The 26,236-nt window shown below is 39.0% G+C and overlaps 1 protein-coding gene across 4 annotated transcripts in view; it reads right to left on the bottom strand.

Annotated features, from left to right (window-relative positions):
• LOC122408170 (uncharacterized) overlaps positions 1-26,236 on the bottom strand; it is an 81,430-nt gene that overhangs the window by 29,462 nt on the left and 25,732 nt on the right. Inside the window, exons 1-3 of one of the 4 annotated variants that reach the window (XM_043414803.1) lie at positions 23,364-23,528; positions 14,548-14,837; positions 11,784-11,929 (exon numbers count right to left, since the gene is read on the bottom strand). In XM_043414803.1, the coding sequence (XP_043270738.1) occupies positions 11,784-11,928 (145 nt within the window). In that variant the 5' untranslated portion in view covers position 11,929; positions 14,548-14,837; positions 23,364-23,528. Of the gene's footprint in view, positions 1-11,783; positions 11,930-14,547; positions 15,153-23,282; positions 23,529-26,236 lie in introns of those variants that run through there. The other 3 variants (XM_043414804.1, XM_043414802.1, XM_043414805.1) reach the window with 3 other exon arrangements.

Raw genomic sequence — 26,236 nt, forward strand, 5'->3', positions numbered from 1 at the left:
TGAGGCGTTACAGAAAGCAGTCGTGGCGGCGGGTCGTTCCGAGTAAATGAGTGGCAGCTCGTTAGACCGATGAGATTTTTAGGTATGTACTAATATCCACGTAACAACGACTCGACTTCACCTAATAATAACTCACCTCCGGTTGTGACGTTTTTCATTAAGTGGGGCAAAAAATCGACCATTTTTTTGTCGCAATGTGTCACCTGGTATAAGAGACGTTTAAATAGCTGCTAATTAGGACAAGACTATGAAATTTTTATTATGCAGCCGTGTCGTAGGGATTCACACTTTTTTCACGTCGAGATCGTTTCTATTCCTCGTCTAAACACTTTTATTAAATCATTCATAATTATCAGGATTCGTTTCTTGCCTCTCATATTGACAAGGTTATTTTTGTTCTTTGTATAAATGTAAAAAAAAAGAATCCTCTGAAACGTAAATATAAAAATTGATTTTCTGCAAGGCCGAGTATATCGAAAAGAATGAAAATAGTTCATTGAGCTCGGTGGAAAATACGCTATCGTAAACGCGAATCAACGTACATGTATGTTTCGTAATTAATGTGCTGTGGTGTATTAATTACAGCCCTTCATTAAGGCACTATTTCTTCAGAAAATCAGTGGTGGCAAGTGTATGATCTTGGGGTCCTGAATACATAATTAAAATGCCCTCCGAATTTCAAGTGAGTTCACGTTAAAATGTAGCAGTAACGAGAATGATTGTTGTTACCTTACAAACGAAAAAATCACGACTGAATTAATTTTTCAGGCCGATCAATGGGAAGGACGAAAAACACGGTGAGAGTGAGGGTCCATTAGTTTCAAGAAAATTAATTTTTCCAACGTGAATATTGACCAGAAGTAAAATTGGATGCAACACACGATCCCGACAAAATATTGATGGAAGCGTGAAATATGCGGGGTAAATGTGTAAAATATTTTGAAAAAATGGTCTCCTATGTGGCATGTGCACTCCCAGGAGCTTTTAAGAGTAAACGATGAAGCGATAAGGAGAGAAGGAAGAAGAGAAAAGCAGAGGTGAGAAAAGTGGTGAAATCCAAGCACCCTCTGACGTTTTCACATTCTGCATAAAATTGCCCGACATGTGGCAAAGTGCCAATAACTTTATGGGCACGTAAAATATCCAGCAAACCTCTGCAAATGGCAAGAGTTTCAACGCTGTTTTATACACAGAAGATCGTGATTACGTTCTGGTGAATATACTATCCGAAAGTTGGGACAATCATCGCGTTGGAGTGTGTAAAATTGATCGTTGCTCCGGCAAATCTCAAAATCAAACGATTCCAAAACCCGATTAACTCAATTAAGATTTCAAACATACGCCATAAATTATAATCAACAATAAAAATTAGTAAATTACCATTGATTCGGGTCCGATGAAACTCTATCTACAAAAATCGGAAAAGAAATTTCAAGGCAAGTTCCAAAGCCATCATTTTTGTCATCCGAATGATCATTTACAGACTTGCATGTAGGCTGTGAAACTCATCCGTCTCAGACATCTAGAAAATACGCCTCGTTTTATATAATGTACGACGATGCGTAGATGAGTCTCATTTTCATGTCGTTCTCAATCATGAATAGGACAAAAACATGTTCATCCTTCCCTTCGTTTTCACATGTACACGCATTTGCATGTGTGCATGTATTTGTCTCACTGCTCAGCCAAATAATGAGCAGAGCGATGTGTGGTTGCTCGTGCACATTATTCCCTGCGGCATATAAGAGAGACTGTGGGCTTTTCCTTGCCCAAGCGACAATGCACTCCGGTGTCGTGGCTCGACTCCGAGAACTGTACCCAGCTCACAACAGGGAGAAGAGCAAAAAAACAAATTCATGATGTAAAGCGAGAAATAAAGGACAGAAGAAGGGGAAGCAAGAAAAAAAAATCTCTGTGAGTAAAAGCATGAGTGTGGGAGGGGGCTAAATGTGAGAGAAACAGGAAGAAAATGGGCAAGGGGTTGAGATTGAAAAGAAAGACTAGAAAAGGCAGAACAAGAGGGAAAGAGAGAGAGAGAGAGAGAGAAATGGAAAAAGCGTGGAAGAGAGAAAAAGTTAGAAGGAAATGCACCGAAAGAGAGGGAGTAAGAGAAAACGAAAAGAGATGACGACGGGAAGAAGAGTGGAAAAAAGCGAGAGATGCAAAAAAGCTCAACGTTGTTTGCCACTCCGAATACGAGACGTCGCACACTCTTCAACTTTGATATATATGCTGCGGACTCGATTTAAATATGCATTCATTATATATTCTTTTATTTATTATCATTTTTATATAGACGCATTAGCATCTTATCTACTTCTATGTTTACAAGATATTGGTTTTCTGCGGCCATCTGAGCTTCTAATTTTTCATAATTCAATTATAGATAAAGAATTTTGATGATCTAATAAACTACTGCTTCATCTGTTGGTGGAATGAAATATCTTAATTAAATCTTCGCCCAAGCTGAGTTACAACTCGAGTTTTCCACTTAAGTACAAAATCGTCAAAACTTTCAGCCGCAGCTTCAATTGCAGCAGCTATAACACGCAATCTTCGGTGTTTCTATTAAGCAATCATTGACTTAAAATCGTGAAAGAATATTCAGATCGAAATAAATCTTTCTTGACAAAACAATCAATGAAAAAATCCACGACGTTATAACGAGATGCAGCCCTTACGATTTGATGACAAATATTTATTTTCCACTTTCCGAGTCGTGACATCCAAGAGTAAAACGAAAAGAAACTCGCAGCGGCAAAAACTTCAAACTCGGGGGTGCGACTTAATCGAATTAAAACTCACTGAAAGACGCAGTGAAAGGATGCTAATGACTCGCCTTTTACTCTTACTAATTTCCTTTATACTTTTCAGTTATAAAGAAAAAAAGAATCACTTCTCGTCCCAGGATCTTTGCACGGCTATATAAAAAGCTCGTTTTATCTTATTATTATTCCTCGTTCAAAACACTCCCTCTAACTTCAATCACGAGCGCGTCTGCATGAAAAATCCGGAAAATTAGTAATCAGATAAAGCACAGGCGTCGATGAGCAGTGCGGTTAATTATGCACACATATATAAGACACGTATTGTAAGTAGGATTCTCGGTTCTTATTCGTACGAATTAAAAACTCCTCGAAATTGCAATATCGCAGTTAAAGTTTAACTGGTGAATACTCGATCCCCAAAGCCTCTGAATTCGGCAGTATATGCTGATGCGGAAATGGACAATGTGTACAGGGTACGTAGTTTCTACGCTCAAACTCGCGACAACGTTTTTCTCTGCCTGAGTCAATGTTTTTCCAACGTCCAATCGGTCGATTCCGATAACGAGCTTTTAAATCAATTCAATAGATCAGAAGAATATCGAAAATAGTTTTTATTTGGAGCAAATGAAAATGGCGAAAACACCGGCTTGATGATTCGTCCAAAATGTACACACCCCATAGACACGTCGAACGACGCTTTTCTCGATTTCCCCGTTTCGCTTGAACGTTTCATCCCTCTTGGAGTCAGTATGTAAATCAGCCATGGTACCAAATATATGTCAACGCTGAGGAGAGACTGGGTTGTACGGTATTATATGCTTTGTAGGGTATACAGGAGTTTCGCAAAGTCAAGTAGTTTTACCCTCAGCTTCTCGATCTCGCTTTATGTACAAATCTGTGTGCAGGTATATAGGTTCGAGCTAACGTTAACGAAACAATGGAATCGAAGCAGGTGGTACAAGTAGAGCTTGAATTTACGCAATAAAAAGTCAAAGAAGCACAAAATTAAGGTAACGGAAAATTTGATTTTTGCATGACAACTTTTTGCAATGGAGACTTTTCGAATATCGATCAATAAAGTGGCGGAAAAGTGTTGGAAACGTGTAGCTCTAAAAGTTTCTCTCGCCTCTCAATTCATTCTTCATAACTATGATGTGGGATGAACGAGAAAACGAAGATTTCGAAAAATCATCAATTCCGAGTTTCAGCAGTCACGCACCCGAAGCATTTTTAAATTAAATTTTCTTTTTCGGGGCACGCTCTCAATTGCGAGCTTTAGCGGAGAGCTTCAAATGAATTTTCGTGAAGAAGAAACGATGTAATTAAACGCTCACAGACCAGGCGCGCTCGTTTTGTATTTTCATCCGTTCTCGCTCACATATCGCAAAAGAACGTTTGCGAACGTCGGTTGAGAAAAAACGCGGGATTGAAGTTATTAATCGTAGTTGCTACGGGATGCAGAACCATAGTAGTTTGCAGAAAAACGTTAATTATGACGTGAAAATTTTAATATCTATTACTACTGAACAATCACAATTTTTTTCTTTTTCTAATCAGTCAAACTGAAAGGAAAAAAAAACCTCAACCGTTCTCTCATTACCCCAAATATGGCAGAATCTTATTTTCGGTAAAAAAAAATTCCAAATGAGTGTAGAAAGCAAGGCCAAACTTTATTTAGAAACGCGAACTAAAGTATTTAAACCGCGCGGCGAGCCACAGTTTCATTTCAATGTTTCTCTCTCCTCTGATCTTCATCAAGTTCGCAGCATACCAGAAGTTGAAGCTACCATAGAATTGAATATAAACCTCGAGGGTTGAGCTATGCGTTGAGCGCATGCCGACCGCTTAGTATTATTCCTACTACGACGTTTTCCACTTTCTAATGCACACATAACGTATATACATTTTCCACATACATACACCCGTACATACACATGTAGGAAAGGACCTAAGTCAACTTCATATGTTGGGATTAGCACCTCTCATCCTTCTCGTTCCGAAACTCTGTGTCTCTCTTTTTCATTCTCTCAAGCTTGAAGTGTCACCACACATCATCAAGCGCCTCGGTCCATAGCAGAGCCCTAGGCTCGCTCGTAGATCCATGAACCACCGAAATTCGCGGTCTCTACTCTTTGCGGCAGACTGCAAAACGTGAGAGAGCTACAACGATATGAACACGAGACAATCTTGGAGGCAGTGAACCAACGATGTTAAAAAATATAAAAATGTCAAACGTAGAGTATAAATTATTGGAAGAAAAGCTTTAATTCAATTAGAATGAGCTCGCTTTGTAATATTTTTTTGTAGATGTCTGTATTGTGGACAATGAAAAATAAACGACGAGAGAGGCACAAATATGTTGTTTTTTTTTTCCATATCTATAGAGGCATCAAAAAAATTTAAGGCAGTTCATGCACGAAATGATTTTGTTAAGAAAGTCTTGAGATTGACTTATGCAAAGTTTAAATGGGTGGTCGAAAAGATATATTACGTTAAAGATTGAACGAAATTGGTAATGAGCACTGGTATAACCTCACATTTACTTATTTCGGCATTTTGTTTCTTCTCGGCTTAGTCCATTCCTGTCATAGCCTTCTGTATTTTTATTAATACTTTTTTCTTAATCCATTTCCCGTTGTTTTTTGCCTTTATGAAAGGGACGAATGAAATTTGGAGTTCGGTCAATGATGGATCCCCGATTAATCAATGGCTTGTAATTTCATTCACCAAAAGACAAGTTAAAAATATTTATTTATCGTTTAGAATTAATAGCTCTCACATTAATTTAGAGTGACAATATCTTTAATTAGGAAGTAAAAATCGATCCAATTTAGACACCCATAAAATACGGTCCCTTGGGCATGATCTACCTTAAGCAACGCTAGAGATTTCAAAGTGGATTGTTTCGATGCCTCTCAAATACACGAATAGTGAGAGGGCAGGGGAGGAGGGAGAGTTGGAGCACGAAATGCGAGGAAAAAATATAGGGGTGGGCTCGGAAGCCCCGAAAAGTGAGTATGTCGCTTCCTGTGTATGTGTATAATACACATGGAGGAAACGACACAACTCTATTACGTTCCGTTTCACCGCAGCGCGCCATAAAGAGTAAACGAGAGAAAGAAAAAGAGAGAGAGAAAGAGAGGGAAAGAGTTTTAATATTGTACTACTCTTTTTAGTGCTCCGTTCGTACAAGTATTACTACGGTAGTTGCCTTCAATCTCGACTCGGCTTTCTCTCTCAAATTGATCCACGTGGTTTATTTGTCAACGATCTCGAGAAAAGAACGTGTAGTGTAAAACGAGCTCGGAGACACACACTCTGGAGAAGCCAAGTGATGGAGGAGAGTTCACGAAGATTCGGCCTCTGACAGAAACGGTCTCATTTATCTCGTCACTATGACGACTACCTTCGTTTTAACAGTTTTAACATCAAAGACCCGAGTAACATTCCAGACGTAGCTTCACATTGGGGATTACGAGAAGAAAAAATAATTACAAAGAGAGCAAGCAAAGATGGGGCTCGTAAGGGCGCATTAAATCGAACGGGATCATAGATTTCATCGCATCTGTCACATTTTCAAAGAAGCATTTGAAAGAGGATCCTGAGATGCCTGAATTTCCCTCAACTCGTGGCGGAGTTGGCTCGACGGACTCATTAAAAATTCAATGCAAGTTAAACTCCACCAAGATTAACATTTACGTTACATTTTCATATTTTTCGTTGCATCGATATTTTTTCTGCTATTCTCGTGGGGAGATTTAACGGAGCGGAATATTGCGAGAAAATGGTGTTGCGAAAAGCTGAGCGCAAGGGCGTGCTTCGCAACTCCCCTCGGCGCGTGGGAGCCCACGTATACCAAGCCACCAAGTGGAAAATTCCGGCTTTGGTCAGACATCTCACAGACGTGAACTTCCCTCGATTCACTAACACGAGAAATAAATCTACAATCCTCCCTTGCTCTCGCTCTGGGGCTTGGGAATCCTCGTCGAAGTTTCATCGAGTGGCGAAAATTTCTACCACACGAATTCTACTGGTCCATATCCTAACATTTAGTCAGCATACGAAGAATCGTAATTAAGATGAATATCGACATGAAAAGTTTTTGACGACTCAAATAAATTGAGAATTAATTACACACTTTTATTGAAATTGAGATAATTTTGTTCAGCACTCATTTATAATAGAGAGCTTTTGACGGGGATTGAAGAAATCCGGTACTCAAACGTGACAACGCTCAGTGGACTCTCGGTTAACAAGTATTTGCACGAACGTATAGGCGAGCGAAGATCTTTCGAAAATGTTCCAGAGAACGCGTGAGATCTCGAGGGGTTGCGAGGCTTGTACAGTAATCCCACACGGGGGCCAAATAGTTGGCATTGTAAACATAGCTATTACACCTCTTCGCTCCGACATTGAAGAGGGATGCTGGAATTCTAGAACCCATAACTCACCTGTATCTCCTACCATTATGCATGACAGGTAATCCTCGAGTTTCCAATATTATGTCACACAAATAACAAGATGACTGCAAAACAGAAATTTTTCCTTGAAGTATTCACCATGTTTGGTAATAAATTATTCATGAATAAAGTGAAAAAATCGTTACAGAATTCCGTTCATTCACGGTTTTATAACGACGAATTAATCGTCGATGTTTCGTTCGAAAAATTTTAACGCAATCTGTAATTAATTCGTGAGGTTCTATTTGAGAAAAGAGAATCCCTTTAAACTTCATGCCTCAAGAGACTGCCGCAGATAACGCGTACGCGTCACGTGTTATGGGAACAAATCGATTCACTGTAATTCGATAGAATAACAGATTTAACAATGCTGTTGCGCGTGTTCTGTACATCTTGGTTGGTTAATTGTTCCCGGAAATTGCAATACGATGAAGTTCAATAGGCTGTTTTAGTGGTCAGTTGCGTTGGCGAGTGATCCCGTCAATAGAATATCCCATTAATAGCCCCGAATCGTTACCGGTAAAAGTCATCAATAGAGCAGGATCGTCAAGGGTTTTTGCCGAATTTCGACATCAGGATTACCGAAGCTTCGACCCTCCCCATTGCGTCATTCTCTCAGTCCATCTTCCCATCTTTTATACTTTTTTACTAGCCCAAATTTCTTTTTTTATCCATCCCTGCTTTTTTCCCCATTTTTTCATACCCATCCTTTCCTTTTTTCGTGTACTTTTTGTATGCCACTGTTTCCCCACCTTTCTCTCCCTCCCCCCTGCCCCTTTCTATCTGCGTCTCTCTTGAGTCATTACATCCCCAAATCCTCGGAGACTCACCGAGCTGACTTCCGATAGCTGGGAAATCGAAGGGACGAGACATCACAATTACAGCGATCCGAATGATGTCCCAGTCGACCAATATAAATACACATCGATCGGTGTCCTCCGAGGCTTTTAGAGACTCGTGACATCGAAAAATCACGGAAATTGCTATTCCCCATTGTACACCCAATAACATATGTTGCATGTATGGGACAAAAAGATGACTCGAACACGTCCATTATCACGGCTTTTTCTTCCACTTGAAACCTCGACAGTTACCTGCTGAAAATACGATATTTGCCTCAAACATCCAAATAAACTTTGTTTTTTGGATATTTTGAGAAAAAAACTCAAATATCCAAAAAAAACTGGACAAGCAAATGTTAAAAAAAAAAAGAAAAAACAAAAAGAGAACGATGCATGGAATTGTATTTTTTGGCAAAAAAGTAATAATGTAAAGGAAATTTTTAAAAATCAATCAATTTGAAAGTTTTTAGAAATCGGTAGAAGTCGTTAAATGTATTACAACCAAGCAAGCTTTTATAATTCTCATTGGAAAATGATCGTTACAAAGCTTGTCAAACATTATCCTGAATTTAGCGCTTTTTGATTACAAGAGATTTATAGTCTCATGCCCCCGATCGCTGATGTAAGTGGAAAAAGCACTCCCTCGCCCTCGAACTTCGACAGCGATCAATTAGTATAGCACACTAATGTGCCATCGATCAAACAGCCCTTAAGAACGGCTTCATCGACGAAACTACGTGATTTAGATTGTTAAATTCGTGAAAAATGGAGTCGAAGGTATCTCCCGGCACTAAAAAGGATGATGAATATAGGGCTCCAGCTCAGATGCACTTAGCTACGAGAAAGAATTTCTGAAACGATTTCCGGGTATCATTCCACTTGTGTTGCTGAAATACTTCCGAAATCCCCTCCCCCTGCTTTCCCCTGGATTATAGATCGGAATATCATCAGAATAAGCTGCAAAATGGATGTTGAAATATTGTAAATTGGCGAATGCTCGGTCTCTCCAAAATATTGAAATTTCATTCACGAAAAGCATCTTTTGAAACAGTCTTAAATTAGATCCACCCTTGAAATATGTAAGCCCTGATTCTGAACAAAAAGCACAAGTCCATCAACCACTAACTCTTGATCCCAGGAGAAAGGATCACTGTGACACGACGAACATATGTGGAAAGCAAAAATGGCGGTATATGGAATACAAATGTATGGGCAATTCGAACAAACAAAATAAAAATCTCAATTCTCTTTCCTACTTCATCTACATTCCTTTATCGTCATTAATTTTGATTCCAAAGCACAAAAATGCACTGATAACCATCACGCTTTTTGAAGAATAAAATTGAAGAAAATTTTTTGAAAAAATACTCGGACGAGTGGTGAACATGACCCTTCGATTTGAAACTACCCATACATGGACAGAAAAAGTATTACAAGGATTTGCGGTAGGATCATTCTAACACCCACAATATAAACTCTGGACCGAACAAGAGGCTATAAGGAGAGAAACAAATCAATAGTATCCAGTGCCTTAGTCTTTGAAACTTTGAAATTTATGGTTACAAAAGTTTTCCTTTGCTTGCACAAACTTATATCCACACATCGGTATTCGACGTATCAACGTGTAAATGTATTTATTTATTACTTGTGGACTTGAATTTACAACGTCATTGGATAATATATTATGATCAATCAAACGACGAATAAAACTAAAAAGTTTCAGCACTCTGACGATGTTTTTTTTTCGATTTATGTAAAGCGAAGATAAAAAAGAGGAAATAACTTTCAACGATGAGTCTATGTTTTCTCTTAGAATTCAATAGACCGATAAAACTGCAGAGAAAACATCGAAGCATTTCGCAGAATTTTTCTCATCCCTCGTCCTCTCAAATTGGCAATAAAAAGTTTTATTACCTGTAATTTTCCCATAAAATTCGTAATAGGAAAAGATCCTCGTCTTATACGTCTTGCCTGCGTTTGTCGATACGCTCATGACAGATGCAAGGAAAAAAATTGATTGAATCGAGATTGCATGCTATAGCGATAAGCGTGCGAATTCAGTTATGAACTCCTTTGACAAGCATTTGCAAAATATTTATCTTGAAAATTCGACATTGAACTCAGGTATATTAAAAAAAAAAATCAAAGCAGGTTCAAATCTTATAAAACTATTTGAAAATCTTATAATTAATTGTACAACCGCTTATTTGAAAGCATCACAAATTTCAAGTGAAATTCTCGTGTACAATGGCTCTTCGAAAATCTTCAGTGAAAATCTTCAGGAAAATGTTCAGTGAAGTAGAAGAATTGAGCATGCAGGCATTGTATCGTTATCCGTTATCCTGTGGCGCGTAACGTAAATTATCCGAAATAATTTAATGACTTCAGAATTCTGAGGACTTGGGATACCCTGAGCTCAACTGATGATCACAAAAACATGAAATCTCGATACTGACGGATCTCCGGGTCGCGACCGAAGATTTATCGAAATAATATTTTCACGAGATTATGTTTGCATCTACCTGCTTATTCTTCAGTAAGTATATCTACCACCTTGAGATTTCGATTTAGATGGTGGTTATTCTCAGACTCAGTGTGTAGTCAAATGTCACTTTCATAGCAGGTCACGTCGACCCAATTCTTTCCACCCTCGTAGCAAAGTTAGATATCACTGACTAAAGTTCGTCAGGAAGACGTTATTGCCATTTTGCAAGAGCGTTCGTTCATTGTATGTGTTCGGGTGTTAAACGAATTATCAATTGAGGTATGAAGCGCGTAGGTTGGAAATTAAGTATGCGTGGGTGGATGGCCCACCTTCATACAGATTGTTTCAAAAAGGCTTGTTCATGAATTTCAACGTATTTTAACTCGTAGACACTACAGTAGTGCAAATTTGCACGTGGACTTTTCAAAACTATTCATTTCACCCATGAATGTATGGAATTAATCTTACAACGAGACTTTTTAGGGGTACCGATTCCTTAGCAATCGATTACGATGATTAAAAAAATTGAAAAATCAAGTTTTATTATAGAAAAATGGCTGAATCGAAGAAAGGAATTGTGAAGTTCTGAAAGCTTGAAATTTTCGTGCCTACAAATTTGCACCAGTGTAGTGTCTACGGATTAAATATTGATCAATGAGAGATAGCCAAGATGATGTGCCGTGAAAAGGCGAGAACTGCACATTGACGCCATTGGAAACAGGGGTATTTGGACGAAATTTCTCTTCAGAATTTTTCCCTTTATCCAGCCCATAAACTTGTTGCTTTTTTGAGACGATCTGTACACAAAGATCCGTGAAAATGATGAAATGGGAGAAATTGCAACAAGTTCATGGATTCGATCCAATCCGAGTTTCAAGCCTCAAGACTCGTACTGTGTCCCAAGTGAGTCATGTTGCTTTCTCGTAAATATCCCCCCGTGAATATACGTCGTGAACTATAAGCTGATCACAACTTCTCGCGTATCGTCGCAAGGCTCGAAGCAACTTCGAAGTTTATCACTCCCCATCTGAGAATTTGTTTCATAGAGTGCGAGTTCAAGTTTCAAGGATATTTGCGCTCAAGAATTGGAAGAGTGAGTTTGAAATCACTTGTAGGGTGACAAAATTATTAGCGATATTCCGCAATCATGCAGAACCAATTGATGCCCGGAACACGTAATGTTTAATGATGCTCGCTAAAATACAGAAAATACATTTTTGTAACTTACTGGATAGGAAAAGATCTTGGAGGGCCTGGGCCGCCTGACATAGAAGAGCCCAAGTTTCTGGAGCTGCGAGACCCGCGCCCCTCAGGGCAAGAACATCCCCTGCCACGACGGCGAGCTCGGAGCTGCCAACCGCCTCTGTTTGCATCCTGAAAATAACAGAAACATTGACGTTCGTGAAAAACTTTTTCCAGTAAAATCCACCATGCATTCGAATAATCTTTTTGATCTCTTGACGGTCACGATAAAATTCACAATTTCAATCGAACAGCAGGATCGATTGATTAAAAATTACAGTTGTTACGTGCCGAGGTTGAAAGTACTGGTCAGTTCTCTCGTGTCTATAATTACGATAAATTTCACACCCATTCGTGATAAGCATTCGATCAGTCGCCCTCGCGATGTGTATCGTCGAGGCGGAAACAATCAACAGACATCGGAGGTTTCACACAATACCCGAGCGAAACTCATTTCCACACATCCGCTTGATGGACGCGATGCTTCTGCGTTCTCTACCACAGCGATCGAAATGTTGTCCCAGGATTCTCATTATTTCCAACATGCCAGATGTAAAAGTTTATCAAACTCAAAAGCGAATTATCTTCCTCGCAAATTTCCAAGCTTCAAATACAAAAATCAGACTCGCCATTCGACACAATCGCGATCTTCGTTCAACGTTTTACAAATTTATTGTTTAGCAAGACACAGTTGGCATAAACTAAGTTGTATCAGTATCGAAGGGCTATACTGGCGCAGTTTCCATTAAAATATAAAATTGTCATCGAATGACTGGTACCAAAAATTCACTTAAAAATGGCGTTTATTTCTGTCACATACGATGCTACGATTTCAGTATACATGTAACAAGTTAAAAAAATTAGTAGGAAGTGTGAGAAAGCGCGGAGGCAAAGGTCACGAATCTCTCGCAACGACGTCGGCTCGATAAATCACTTCGAAATAGAATTGAATTGTGTTGCATGATCGCAAGAGCAGGATGGTTCTCCCATCCACGATCTCAACGAGTCTCATATTTGCTTGTATATGCTTGCTTTCACTCTGACAATGATGGTCCGCTGTCCATTCGATATGATCTGACGCTTCGGTGATGCCCTTAATGGAGTTATCACACGTCCAATACCCATCCAATTGACTCTAGAATCTATTTTCAATTCGCACGTTCCTACGAACATGCGTTTAGTCACGTTCACTCCAACAAATTACATGGGAATGTCTTTGAAGATCAATGTAATTATTGCATTTCCCGTCGTTCACCCTCCATCAGCGTTGAAAATCAAAATCGTTGAAGGCAATCTTTATATCCATATATTCGAGTCCAATTAAATTTGAATTTTCGAGTAAAGGCGTTTGATCGTTGCTTGGACTTTCTATAATAATAATATTTGATCTGTATATAGTAAGCGGAGTGGCATATTTCTACAGCGAAGCTTCAATTTCCTATTATCGAGAACCACGGGCTTGCAAGATCCGGTGGACCGCGGATCTAATCCACGTATAGCGGGTCCACTCCTCCGTGACGCTGGTCGAGGTCAACTTCCGATAATTCCCGTGGTCAGCCACGCCAATATCGAGCCCATTATCCTCAATTGACACAAACGTCTATGCCAGAGAATATTCTTGAAATTGATTCCTTTCATAACTGTTCTCGAAGAAGCCAGGTCGAGCGATCGTAATATATCAGGTAGGCTAGAAGGGTGAGGTCAACGAAGGGTCATCTGGTTGCAATAAAGAAATGTCAAAATAATCCAACTGCTTTGAGCGCAAAATCAAAAGACTTTTTCGTCCATTTTTCTTCATTTTCATTTTCATCAATTTTAGCTCGTATTTTACAGAGCTTCAGTGTCTCCTTTTGGTAGAAAAAACCGTAAAAGTTGATTGAGACTTGAACATTTTTCGCCATTTTTACACGTTCGACATCGGTTTTTGTCAGATATCCATTTTTTCCCTGTCCCATGTCAGATGAACGCCAAAGCTATTTTCCGAGTGCTCTTGACACACGGGGAGCCACCCATCGATTTCGTAGTACAGCACGCCCTTTCCCGACGATGGATAATTATGCGAGGAGTTTCTCAATTTTCGCACGCTCCGGGAAGTGCAACAACGAGGCTCGATTGCACCGCTCTCAGAGGGAACATCGATGTGCACAGATAAAATCACCTTACAAAAGTGGCGCAGAAACGTCAACGCTCTCATCCCGACGACATCGAAGTATTGCGCTCATGCGTAATACGTTTAAGTTCATTTAAAAAGCATAGAAAATACTTGGAATCGTGTATTCGAGTATTTCGGTGCGAATAAATTTCAGAAATTTAAAAATCAATTTTGTGAGTTATTCCTCCTTGATGCTCTTCATTGTGTGGTTATTTTTATTTGGTAAAAACTGAGATGACGCGTTGCACGAAAAGAGAGCATTGCACTGTACCCGCAGGTCGGATGACAATGCTGCTTTTGGAATATCCTGTACACGAATGAGCAAGAAACGGTTTATCCGCCATGAAATTGACGGTGAAAGGGAAGTAGAAGGAAGTGAACAGCGTCTACCTTCGAAATGCAAATACATTATGTACACTCCATGCATACGTGAACAATTCCCGAATTGTTAGAGCGCAAGTTCGCACCTCGTAATCTCTGATTTCTCGGTTCAACATAATGGTTTTCTCCATGCAATATCATCTGTTTTTTTCTAAAACTCGAATTGAATGTTTATTTATCGAAATGGTCTTATTCTCCGTTGAATTTTTGACGATACCTTAGACATCGTCGAGAGGTGCATCCGCTCGTGCTGGCACTCTCGATTTGATGATCTCGTGAGGTGCGATCGGGTGTCCCCGCGCTCCAGGAAGATAGTAAACCAAGCAGGATACCCCGACGAGAAATAAAAAAAATAAAAATACGAGGTCGAACATGAGGAGTGAGTTTAGGGTCATTAGCTGCATCGTGAGCCCCGAAACACTTTTTTCACCATTACACTCGAATCGTAAACACACTCGCGAGGCTATTCGAACTTGAGTTTCTATTTTTTATTGTCGTCACAGAAATCTGTATTGGAGAATAGATCAGTGTAAATACCGATTGTCCCAAATTTTGTAAATAATGGTTCCACAAATATTGGGCAACATTCAGACGACAGGAAAATACTTTTCTCAATTCTCTTTTTGGTACTCAATCTCTCGTATTTTGTGCTTGGAATCCATATTGATCAATCCGAAGTATAGAATTTTCCTCGACATCTTCATAGTGTGCAGCACCTGACAGCGCAATGTCGAACTGCGGAATTGTTCTCTCTGGGGGTGCGGAAAAAAGCTGTGTCACTGTAGTCGATTCGTGGAAAAAGCTTACGATGAAACTGTTCCCCTTTTACAAAGAATCGTACACGCGTGTCTGTGTGAAAGTAAATGACAGGATCATTGCACGTGGGAAATCTGAAAGTCAATTGGAACCTGAATTAAAACGCGTGCACCGGAGGTGCAAAGTTTCATGTCCGAATACCAATCGGAATGATCGAATCAACAACGGGTTAGCAGCAATGGATCGAGGCAAAATTCTCGCCGTTCACTGTATTCTGCGAGTAACCTAGACGCATGACGGATGGACGGATTCCTCTTCCTCGCTAACAATGTAAATTGACGAATCCAAAGTGGATTGTAATCGATTCTGGTTAATCCATGAATCTCGAACAATGAAGCTCGCACGAATTGACACACGATCGGATTTACATGAATCTCGATGCCTAAATAATTATTCCAATTCATTTTTCATTCATGCGCTTCCCTGAGGAATTTTCATTTTTTTCCCAACCCCCAACTTCGGTATCCTGCTAAACCACAATATTCGTAACCACGGTTTGTTCAAACAGTTACACAACTCCACGAATCCTGCTCAACCGCGCGTTTTTTACTCTGTCTCAGAAGCGTGTGGCAACGATAATACTTGTCATCTGCAAAAGTACAACAATAGGGTCGGCAAGAGCCAAAATGAAAGTAGGAGAGCGAGCGCGATGCTTGTTGAGGGGTCTTCGGTTAACAATCGATCGGAGATCAGAGACATATCTCGATAGTAGAAAAGTTCTTTTGTACCGATAATAACGTTGAAAGTACGAGAAGAAACGGAGGCAGGAAAAAGAATCCTTCTCGCGAGAGTTCGACCCTACAACTCTCCAGGACAATGGCTTTTCGGAGAATAAATGCTTATTCGTTTTCGTTTCATTGATGAAGAATCGAGCGATAAAAATCTAGAAATAGCTTCAAGAATATTGTCAGACCCACTCGAAGGTTATTCGATGTTTGAACTTCTTTTTCGCTTCGTTGACAATTATTGCTCCTCGCATCTGACTTTAACGAGTGGTTACTCGATAATGAGTAGATTTTTCCCCGGTGTAGCACATAAAACAAAATAAAACAGCTCGGTTCAATCGTGGCGGTTTCATCAAGTCGCACTTGACATTATTTCAGACTCTAGACGACTCCATTCCGCGATGCAGATTGGCATTGCTGACGTACAGCCTGATGTGCCTCTAGCATATTTAACGCTTGTACAACACACGCGTATGACGAAAACCAAGAGCGTTTATACGTGTACTCGTACACATGGAAAGATAGATCTGTTTCTCGTCATCTGCTGACACGCTGGTGTTAACGGGTCAACCCCAACGGATCAAGTTGAGCGGTTTCAACTCTATAGCTTTGATTATTCACTATTCCCTAGACGAATGAATTTCATTCGCTCGTATACCCCGAGATACTTCGACATTTTCATCATTTCTCTACTCCGCAACGAGGATCAACTGAAAATATCAATGACACTGAAGTTTGCAACGTTGAAGTCCACCGGAATGATGTAAAAAAAACCTCCAATAATTACAGTAATTCTCCAATTTAGTTCCCTGCCGAATTTGCAATTCACAATTTTTCAACCTGAACCGACACTTCGTGAAATAAAAAATTGGGCAAATTACAAATGTTTTTTTCATTCATTTCGTTGGACTTCAACGTTGCAAACTTCAGCGTCGTAAATATCGTTTATGACACGTAGAGATAATCGCTATCAACGATCTATGCCAATCAGAATTGATATTGTTTTTTTCACAATATTACATTGAAAACTCATTGCTCTTTAGTGATTGTCGATGAAAAATTTCAGGATTCTCATGGAACGTAGAAAACTTTTCTCGATCACACAGCAAAGATTTCGTTTCATAAAAATCATTTTGATTGCTCCGAGATGGTCATCCCTGTTATCTTATTGACCCAGTCTCGCGATCATATATATAGAAGTGCGATCGATTTTATACGGAAAGGGTGATGGACCAAATTTCCCACATCCCCTGGGGCGAGAAAAGATCGTCTCTTGTTTGAGGAACTCGCTCGAGCAGGTGTGATTGATAAGAAATTGGATTCTATAGATTCCTTCGAGGATCGAGAACTCCCTCGTATTATTTTATGCTTTATTCTCATTCGTGTTTATCAGTTCGGAGGAACGAAAAGTTATGTCGGTTTTTAGGTAAACTTTAAATTTCTATCATCATTCAACATTTTCTTTCGATATCTCGGAGCCAATTATTTTTTCATTTTTTAAATAGAAACTATTTGCCGAATCTATCCGTTTGTCGCTCGAACTGTCCGTTACTTTCTGGTGAGCCTACGACGCACTGTTTTTCGAAAGATTCTCTTCCTGTTTTATCGTTTTATGCCATTTCTCTGTACTTCCTTATTTCCCATTTCTTCTAGCCATTTCTTATATACATTTCTACAAACCCGGAATTCTATGAAAAAAATTGATGAAATCAATGTAACAAAAGATTTACGAGTTCGACTATCATACGGTGAACGATACAATTAGGACAAGTACTTTGCGGATTACTCATACCCAGCTGGAATAAAAGATGCATTAGGACGGATCCTGCATTATTTCCATCAGCTAAAAAACCCTCTGAAGTCCACAAGGGATGTGATTTTTTTGGTAGCTTTATTAAAAGAAAAAAATATTTTGCTAACCGAATCAAGTTGAACATGGCATAAAAGTACTCCAGAGTAGAATCATGCCACGTCGTAATAATCTTGCTCAAGCCCTTCGTTCGCTCGCGGACCTAACATAATTAATGTGAACAAAGAGATTCTCTTGCATATGAACTGCTCAAACGGCGAACAGTGAAAATTCATAATTTTCATCATAATAACTCGTCCTTTTGTACCTTCAGTGCTTGCTTCATTTTTACTAATTAATTTTTTATACTTGTCATATTTTTTTTACAACGTTTTCAAAGTATGCACCACACGAAAAGGTTTCGAAGGGTTTATCGCGCAGCATTAAACTATTTCAATGAGAACTGGATTTTTTAAACTTTTTATCATTTTTTTAATTGACGTTTCCATTAAAGCTTGGGAAATAAACAGAAATTATATTGACAACAACGGAGCTGCTGCAGATTTTGAAACAGTTCGCGATTTCGGTTGGACAATATTGTGAAAAAGAAAACGGCGACGAGTACTGGAAAAAATTAGAAACTAGTGACTGAGACAAATTTATCAGGCAAGAAGAAGAAGCAGCAGCGAAAGACGGGAGAGGAGGACGAAAATTTATCACATCCGTCATTGCTTTTGTGGCTGAAAATGCAGAAGGAATAAACCACTGGAGGGATGCACCTTTTTATTCCATCCATCGTTGGCTCAGTGGTTGAAAACTACGTCGACTAAAAAGAGGACTGGAAGGAGTTTTGTCAGCGAGAAATAATCATTGTCGCTGGCTTGCATCGAAATAATAATTTCTCAGGAGATGTACGAAGGCAAAAGAGAGTTTTTCGGATGTGTTTTTTACGAACGGAACTAAGGGGAATAAACAAAGATGGAAACAAGTGTAAGGCAACGCACGCGATACAAGAAACCGAATGGACATTGAACCGCTGTGATTTTTTTCTTTACACGTATCGTTTTCTATCCGCACATTCCACCCACTCCAAGCTATTGAATAATGAATATCTGCAATAATAATAATCGGTGCCCTGAGAGAAAAACAGCGAAGCAAGAAGCGATATTTGATCGCTCATAATAACTGGAATTCGACAAATATTCGAAAAAATAAAAGTGTAGAAATTGAATTCAAATAATTGAATATTTTATTGGCTTATTTGAATTGAAAGAAAAAAAGTTACAACAAAATTCAGAGAAAATCTGTGCGTTCTCACTGTGTATTCTCTACTTTTGTTTTTCTGCAGCTGGCGTTCTAGTCTGCAAGGATAAATTTAGATACATTCTCGGCGTATATTTGTATATACTGCTGCTGCAACACTATCTGCTTCCGTTTACCGTGCCATGAGTTCACGTCCATTGCGCTTTCTCACAGACCCGCTCCTTTTATCCGGCTTTTGTTAAATATCCTCCGAAAGTTCGCGTCGAATCATTGAATGGGTGGCCTACTGATAGAAAGGGAGCTACCGACGAAACAAAGGGTGCAAAAACGTATAGTGCGTACCATCGAGCTGACGAGTTCGGAACAACGGCGTTCCATGGGTTCAAATGCTCCGTCTGCGTTCGCGTGTGTCAAGAGAATCAGGGAAAATTGTAACAGTAGCCTTGACGATCGCAAGGGAGTTGGAAAATTGCTGTATTTCAGGATTCTCGATCGAAGGACCATTTTCCTCAATGAAGTTGCCAGTGAATAAGCTTTTTGTACAATCCATTCGATCACTCCTGTCTTGACGATAAAAAAAATAAGTTTGTCTTTCGAATAATTCGAGAAAAAGAAGAAATGACATCTCCGTTTGTACGCGCAGAATCACAAACCCGGATCGTCAAGAATGCTATTCCCAAAGGTTCGAACCCACCAACTCCCCCTCGGAAATTCAACTCTGCATACGATCGCATGCAACTATTCGAATATCGATCATTTCGAGGACCTCTGTACCTGGGATATATGCGATCGAGAGATACGCGACAGATGGGTACATACTCAGAGAGATTTTCACATCGAATTGTCCGTAGATTGATGAGATTCCGACAATATTTGAACTATCAACGAGAACCCATCATTCCTGTTTGACTAAACCCTTTAACACAACACGCACGTTATTCCAGCATTGGTGGTGCCGTTATTACTATCACTTTTTTCATTGCGATTCAAATATTTGCAAGGTATGACAAAACACACAAAATGGCTGTTTTTACGGGTGCATTATTAATTCGTATTCATGACATTTATTACGAAAACAAACTCGTCGAGGCGAAGCTTCAACAACGACTCGTGGAGCCGGAAAAAAGCTGTGAGGAGCGAGAAAAAAACATGTGTTGCAAAAAGTTAGCGAATAAAATTGTTAAAAGATGGAAAAGGGCTGAAAACGAGAGAGAAAAAAGTGAGAGGGAGAGGCGTCAGCATTTTTTCACCACTCGTCAAGGGCTACAGCACACGCGAAACTTTGGACCCGGTCAACGGGAAGAATTTTCTACATGGTGGAGAAGGGCCACCACCGACCGACACTAGCAGAAGACTAAAGCTCGCGCTCTTTGACATTTCAGAGGTGAACAATTTGTCGATTTGATTGTCGTCTGAAAAAATTTCCGTCCCAACAAATGTGTCAAGCTTTCCGGATATTTGAAACACTTTTTTCGCCTCATATTCTCATTCCTGGTTCAGAAACAACCAAGTTCAAAAAAACCCGAAATAATGAAATCACAGTGTGAAAAATGTAGAATAGTACGAAATTCTTCAATATTTCAGCAATGGATGATGATCGTTCAATTTGTTTGCTAATTTTCAATACGATGAATTTTGTTTTTTAAGCTTTATGTTAGCTTTCTTAAAATTGAGTTTTTTTCCTACGGCCTTTTTTACTTTTAGCTCTAAAATAACATTTTCCATCGTCCAGCTGGAGTAATGTTTAAATAGAAAGTCCAAAGTACATTCTGGTAAAACGATCACTGGTGCAACATGCCCTTGGGACAGAGTCAGCGCCCAATATCTGAACCCTTTCAGTATATAAACAGGAAGAGAATCAGAGAGAGCGATAGAGAGAGAGAGAGAGAGAGAGAGAGAGAGAGAGAGAGAGAGCGTAAAAGGAAGAGATTCGGCGAGTCTCAAACAGAGTCGATCGTCGGGCAATTCACGGCAATATTTGTCATGAGAAAAAACACTCGCAAACAGAAAAAAACGCCTCGATAAAAAGGCTCGTGAATAAAAAATTCGGGCTTTAATCCTAAATTTAACATGAAAAAGCGCTGGTGATCCGTGCTCCGAAATACCAATTCATAAAAGTATACATGAAAAAAAAAATTTAGAGAACAATAATAACAAAAAACTTGGAAAAATGAATATGGAAATAAAATTCACGAACAAACTGTCAATGAATACTCGTACACGACCAAAATGGCATGCATCCATCATCGTTCCGAAGTTTTATATACATTCGCGAGAGTATTTCTTCGCGTGCGTTTACATAATTGAATACATTTTTTTAAATTTTATTTTCAGTATTAATTTCATTCAGTGTATTCACCTGGTCAACATTCCATGTTTATTATTTACCTCACTAATATATCGTATAACAGGAAATCATTGCATTATTTACCAAGTAATTGGTATTTACTTTGTTGATTTTTGTATGGTATTTATTCGAGATACTGTTGTGTACAGAAAGCGGGAGCAAACGTTATTGGGGTTGATATGAAATATCTCATGTACACATAGTTTCGCAAATTTCTTTCCTGGCAAGAGTTGTGTGTTGTGGTTTAGCGTTCGCGTCGGAGCATTCCCGTCACGCTTTTCCACTCGCTAATGAATTCTTTAAATTAATTACGCGTCTAGTTGCGAGTCTCGGGTGTATCGTTAAGGGCCTGCTTGCTTGTATACCCATACATGTTTATGTCATTCTTACTCACGTCATAATTCCCCGCTTTTATTCCACCGATTCCAACGAAATTTTACTATTTCATAATTCTCGCGTGTACCAAACTCTTTGAATAATTATACGATTTAACTTTCTGACATTTTCTAATGTTAATCTTTTTTCAATGTAATCGAATGATTGAACAAAAGGAACGGTAATTATCTAAATTCACAACTAAAATCAAATGTAATTAAAAAAGTATAGAAAAAAGAGTATAGAAAAAAATCGATAAGCAACGGTTTTGTTTGGAACTCGTGGCATAAAAATCGTTATCAAAAATATTGTCACCGGTTTTAAAAGTATTCGGAATGATTTACGGATGTTTGTTTAAGTGGGAAGTTTAATATCGTAATGTTTTAGTACAATGAAAAATAAATGGGGCATAAAATTCGGGGTCGGAGGGAAGGTTCTACCAAAACATATGCGGTGTAACGAAAATCTATTCACTCGAGTTGTTCAATACTGATCATATGGGATGGGATTATGTCTCAAACTCAGCCTCTTTTCATTCATTTCTCTTAAGGCTCTTCGAGGTCTCGCTAACGAACTAGAGAAGCAATGAGATATCGAATACCGGCAAAGGGAAATATTCCGCAACCCTCATCGATCGTTTCACAGAGCTGAGAATACAAATTACAAATTGCACACCCCTTTATTGATTGGAACTCAAATTTGTTAAGGGGCGTTTTTGAAATTGAAATGCACAAAATAATTTTAGATGAGGATTCAAGAACAACTGCAATGATTCAATATTTGTTTTTTTTTTCTGAAAAACTGTTTTTAGGAGCTCAAAGTGTTCCCTTGAATAAAATAACGTTTGTAAAACTGACAATGAATCGAGTTTTTATCCCTACGGTCGACAGCGCTCGTATATGCAAATTGAATGCACTTGTAAATGCAAATTCCAAACCACATTGAGGAAAATATTCGAAAATTTGTTCAATTATTGACTAATCGATATTTCACTTCCACTCTTAACCATCCGGCTGTACAGAGAATATCGGAAAGGATATTCACTATCCGCGTCCAACGTATAATCCAGAAAATTTCATCCCACGCTTCGAAAAACAAAAAATAATTGAACAAGAGAGAAAAAACGGAAATGAACGAACTTTCAATAATTTTATAGGGTTAAGTGAAACGTGTAATTCACAAATGCAATATTTTTGCCTTGCAGTACGAGGCGGCAAGTGGCAAGAAGAATCTCATAGGCAAATAATTAACAATAACTAATTCAATCTCGTTTCTTTTGGTGAAATTTCGTATAATCATTTATTGCGATTGCTAATTATAAAACGGGAAACGCATGGGAAATGTCGTAGAAATAAATATTCGTGGAACCATTTAATGCTTGGATTGATTCGATTCCAATATGAATGCTCGATGTCTGCGTTATTAAAAAATTTGACGATTCTTCCGAAGCTGCATTTCGTGAATTTATCGATTTGAAACGACATTAATTAAAATTCACTTCACTGAATCCGACAATGGTGCCGGGAAAAAAATAGGAACTTTTGATTTCGATGAAAAATCGAAATGAGAGAAAACTAATATTTCCTTCGTATTAATTCGCTTTTTGCGTCATATCACATATCACAATTTATCAATACCCGTGTAATTGATTTTTAAGCGTAGATTGAACAATCACCCAAAAAACGATCAAGATTTCAAAAAGAAAACGATCTCTTTACCGATTCACAAATTCGTTGAGAAGAAGAAAAAAAATAATGATTAAGTTCGAGAACGGTGAAGAAAACTTGAAATTTGCCGGGCTCGAAACAGCCGGTATGGCGAAAGGAAAAGACCGGCGTGAGAGATAAGATTAATTTAGGGATACTCGCTCGCTCTCGCGTGTGTCGTTTCACTGCGAGAAAGGTACTGAGACACGTAGTTCCCTCGCGTTTGCGTTCAGCCACCCCTTCGTTCGCGTCCCTTCCTCTCACCCCCCGTGACCGCGAGTTGTTCCCGTTTCTCCCTCCCTCCATCTCCCCCTCTCTTTCCCATTCTCCACCTTCTCGTTCTCCCTTGTTTCTCTTCCCTCCTCGAGCATCCACTCACCATGAAATGCGCATCCACCCACGCAACTGTTGCGCCCCCGCTCCATTATACACCCTATCTTGACGTTTCTCCTAGCACACCAGAAGCAAACTATAGCAAAGCGCCCTCGCATTTTCTTCCTCTCTCGCTCTATCTTTCTTCGAATGCGTGGTCCAGCTGTGCCCTCTTTCCTAATGCACGTAGCTTTCCGTCCTCAATTTACTACTAAATGCCAATTTCTATCCGACCATTTCTTTCATTTCGGCCTCAACTCAGCATAAATATGATAAAACACGGTTAGGTTGTGATTCATCAAATAATAGTAATTAAAAAAATGTTCGAAGATGTGAAATTCGGAAAAAGTGCGCGTGGACATCGAGAAAAAAGAATGGACCAAATGTAAACTACAACAACGAATGAAAAGCAATCAAAAAATATCCTGGAGCGATCGGGTAACATTCTCATTTTATATTAATTTAATTTTTTCGCTCCCCCTCGGGGTGTCGAACTAATTGGGCTATAAACGAAAAATGATGGCTGCTCCGACCTCATGTTCTTTGTTCCCGATCGCTGGCCCGAAATTCCTTTTTTCCATAAAAAATTAATACACCACTCGCTCCTGCGACAATTGTATTTCGAGCCTCTTCCAATAGATCTCTCTGTCATGACCAAAATCTCTACATATTTCATAGCTAACTAAGAGATTTTTTCTCTTAGCAACGTTATGTTTATGCTGTTACCTCAATAACTGTTGTTATTTAATTTCATTCTTCTTTCGTGTGCCGAAAGAGCCACGCGTTAATAAAAAAATCGGTAAAATGAGTGATACCAGCGATGATTCAAGAGGAAAAGACAACGAGAAACGATTAGAAGAAAGGATTAAGAATTTAGAAAAATTGATTTCTGCTAAAAGACATCGAAAAAAAGAAAAGGAGTAAGTGAATATAATTTTCTTTTTTCTGTTTAGATACGTCGATTCATCGTTGCCATTCGTCCGTATTTATTCCCGAGTCGAGAAGATGAGATATTCTTCAGATTTTTGAAGAATTCGTCAAATTTGGTCCTATCTTGAATGCGAAATTATCCGTTTCTCTCGTTCGGTCGCTTTTTCACGACATCCCCAATAGCTTAACGCCCGCAGCCCGCTTTCCACTCCCATCGATAAAAACGTCGCATCGAATCAAATTGATTGATGTATTTTGGATGTTTGACCTTCAACACGCACGCCAATCGCTCAAATTCACACGAACGTGATTGGAAGAGACTAATTTGCAAAAGAGGCGCAGTAACATTTGCTCGCGTGTGGGACATTATTTTTCACGTTAATTAACGTCAGCGCGATCATTTCACGTTAATTAATGTCAGCACACTGTCAGTCAAGAAAAATTGAACTTCAATTATACCTTTTTCCATAATTATGTACTGGAAAAAACTGTTTTAAACGATTCTTGTACGCACTTATACGTAGCTTCCATTAGAGCACGTATGGTAAAACCAATAAAAAATCAGACTAATCCTATAAAATCGGCAACGATAGTGGAAGAGAGAATGAAGAATTATTCAGCGCGGATTTTCATCGGTAGCTTTCGAACCTCCCGTATAAGATATGTATAAATATATATTATATGCAGGATTATCTGAAGCAGAAAAAAGTACAATAGGCATGTGCGAGGAGGGAGAGTGGAAACGGAAACCCGCATATAGAATCATACGTGCGAATTTAACAAAGTGAAATGAAATCCTATTAATTTAAAGTTTTCAAGCAGCCCCGGTGAGAGTGAGATAAAACGAGAGTTTCCTCTTCAGACAAAGAGGAATATATTTCAAAACTAAATTCACACATTATATTAAGCGTTGTCATAAGAAAAATATGCAGTTTCGAATGAATCGTTTTCCGAATGTATTTCAACAGTGCATGAATATGAATAATACTTGAAGGGATCTCTCTCCAAAAAAATATAATATTCGATACGAATCTCTCGGGAGTGACCTTTTCCCGAAGGAAAATTGGTGAACTGTGCAAACATGTTTGGTGTCCCTTACAATGACGAGTAAGACCGAAAGAAAAATGGAATCCTTTTGCGAAGCAAGAATTCCCACGCCCGTGGCGTCGCGGCCCGATATCCCTCAGGCTATTTGGAAAATGTTCCCGGACATGTACGTCGAGATATGGACACGACGACCTTTCGAGCAAAGCTTTTCAAGAATTCTCGTTCGCTGGGCTCACGAGAAAAACCGCACATTGTTCTCTTTGCTGTATGAATGTACATTTGAAAACAACCTTGATATTAAAATGTTGATGATCTTTTCTCAAATTCTCGTCATTTCTTTGATTACAGTATCGAGTGACATAAGCAATAACAATTTTACAATAGGGACCGTGCGCAGCGTCTACAGTGCCACTACGCGACCAATTCTAAAACTTTCTAGGTGTGCAATTCAAAGCAGGCGCGTATAGGAATTATTATAATTTTCGCATTATTTAACGGAATAAAATTATTATTTTTTATCACGTCTCAATCGAGGA

Source organism: Venturia canescens, chromosome 3 (genome assembly GCF_019457755.1).
Source record: "Venturia canescens isolate UGA chromosome 3, ASM1945775v1, whole genome shotgun sequence".
Lineage (NCBI taxonomy): Eukaryota > Metazoa > Arthropoda > Insecta > Hymenoptera > Ichneumonidae > Venturia > Venturia canescens.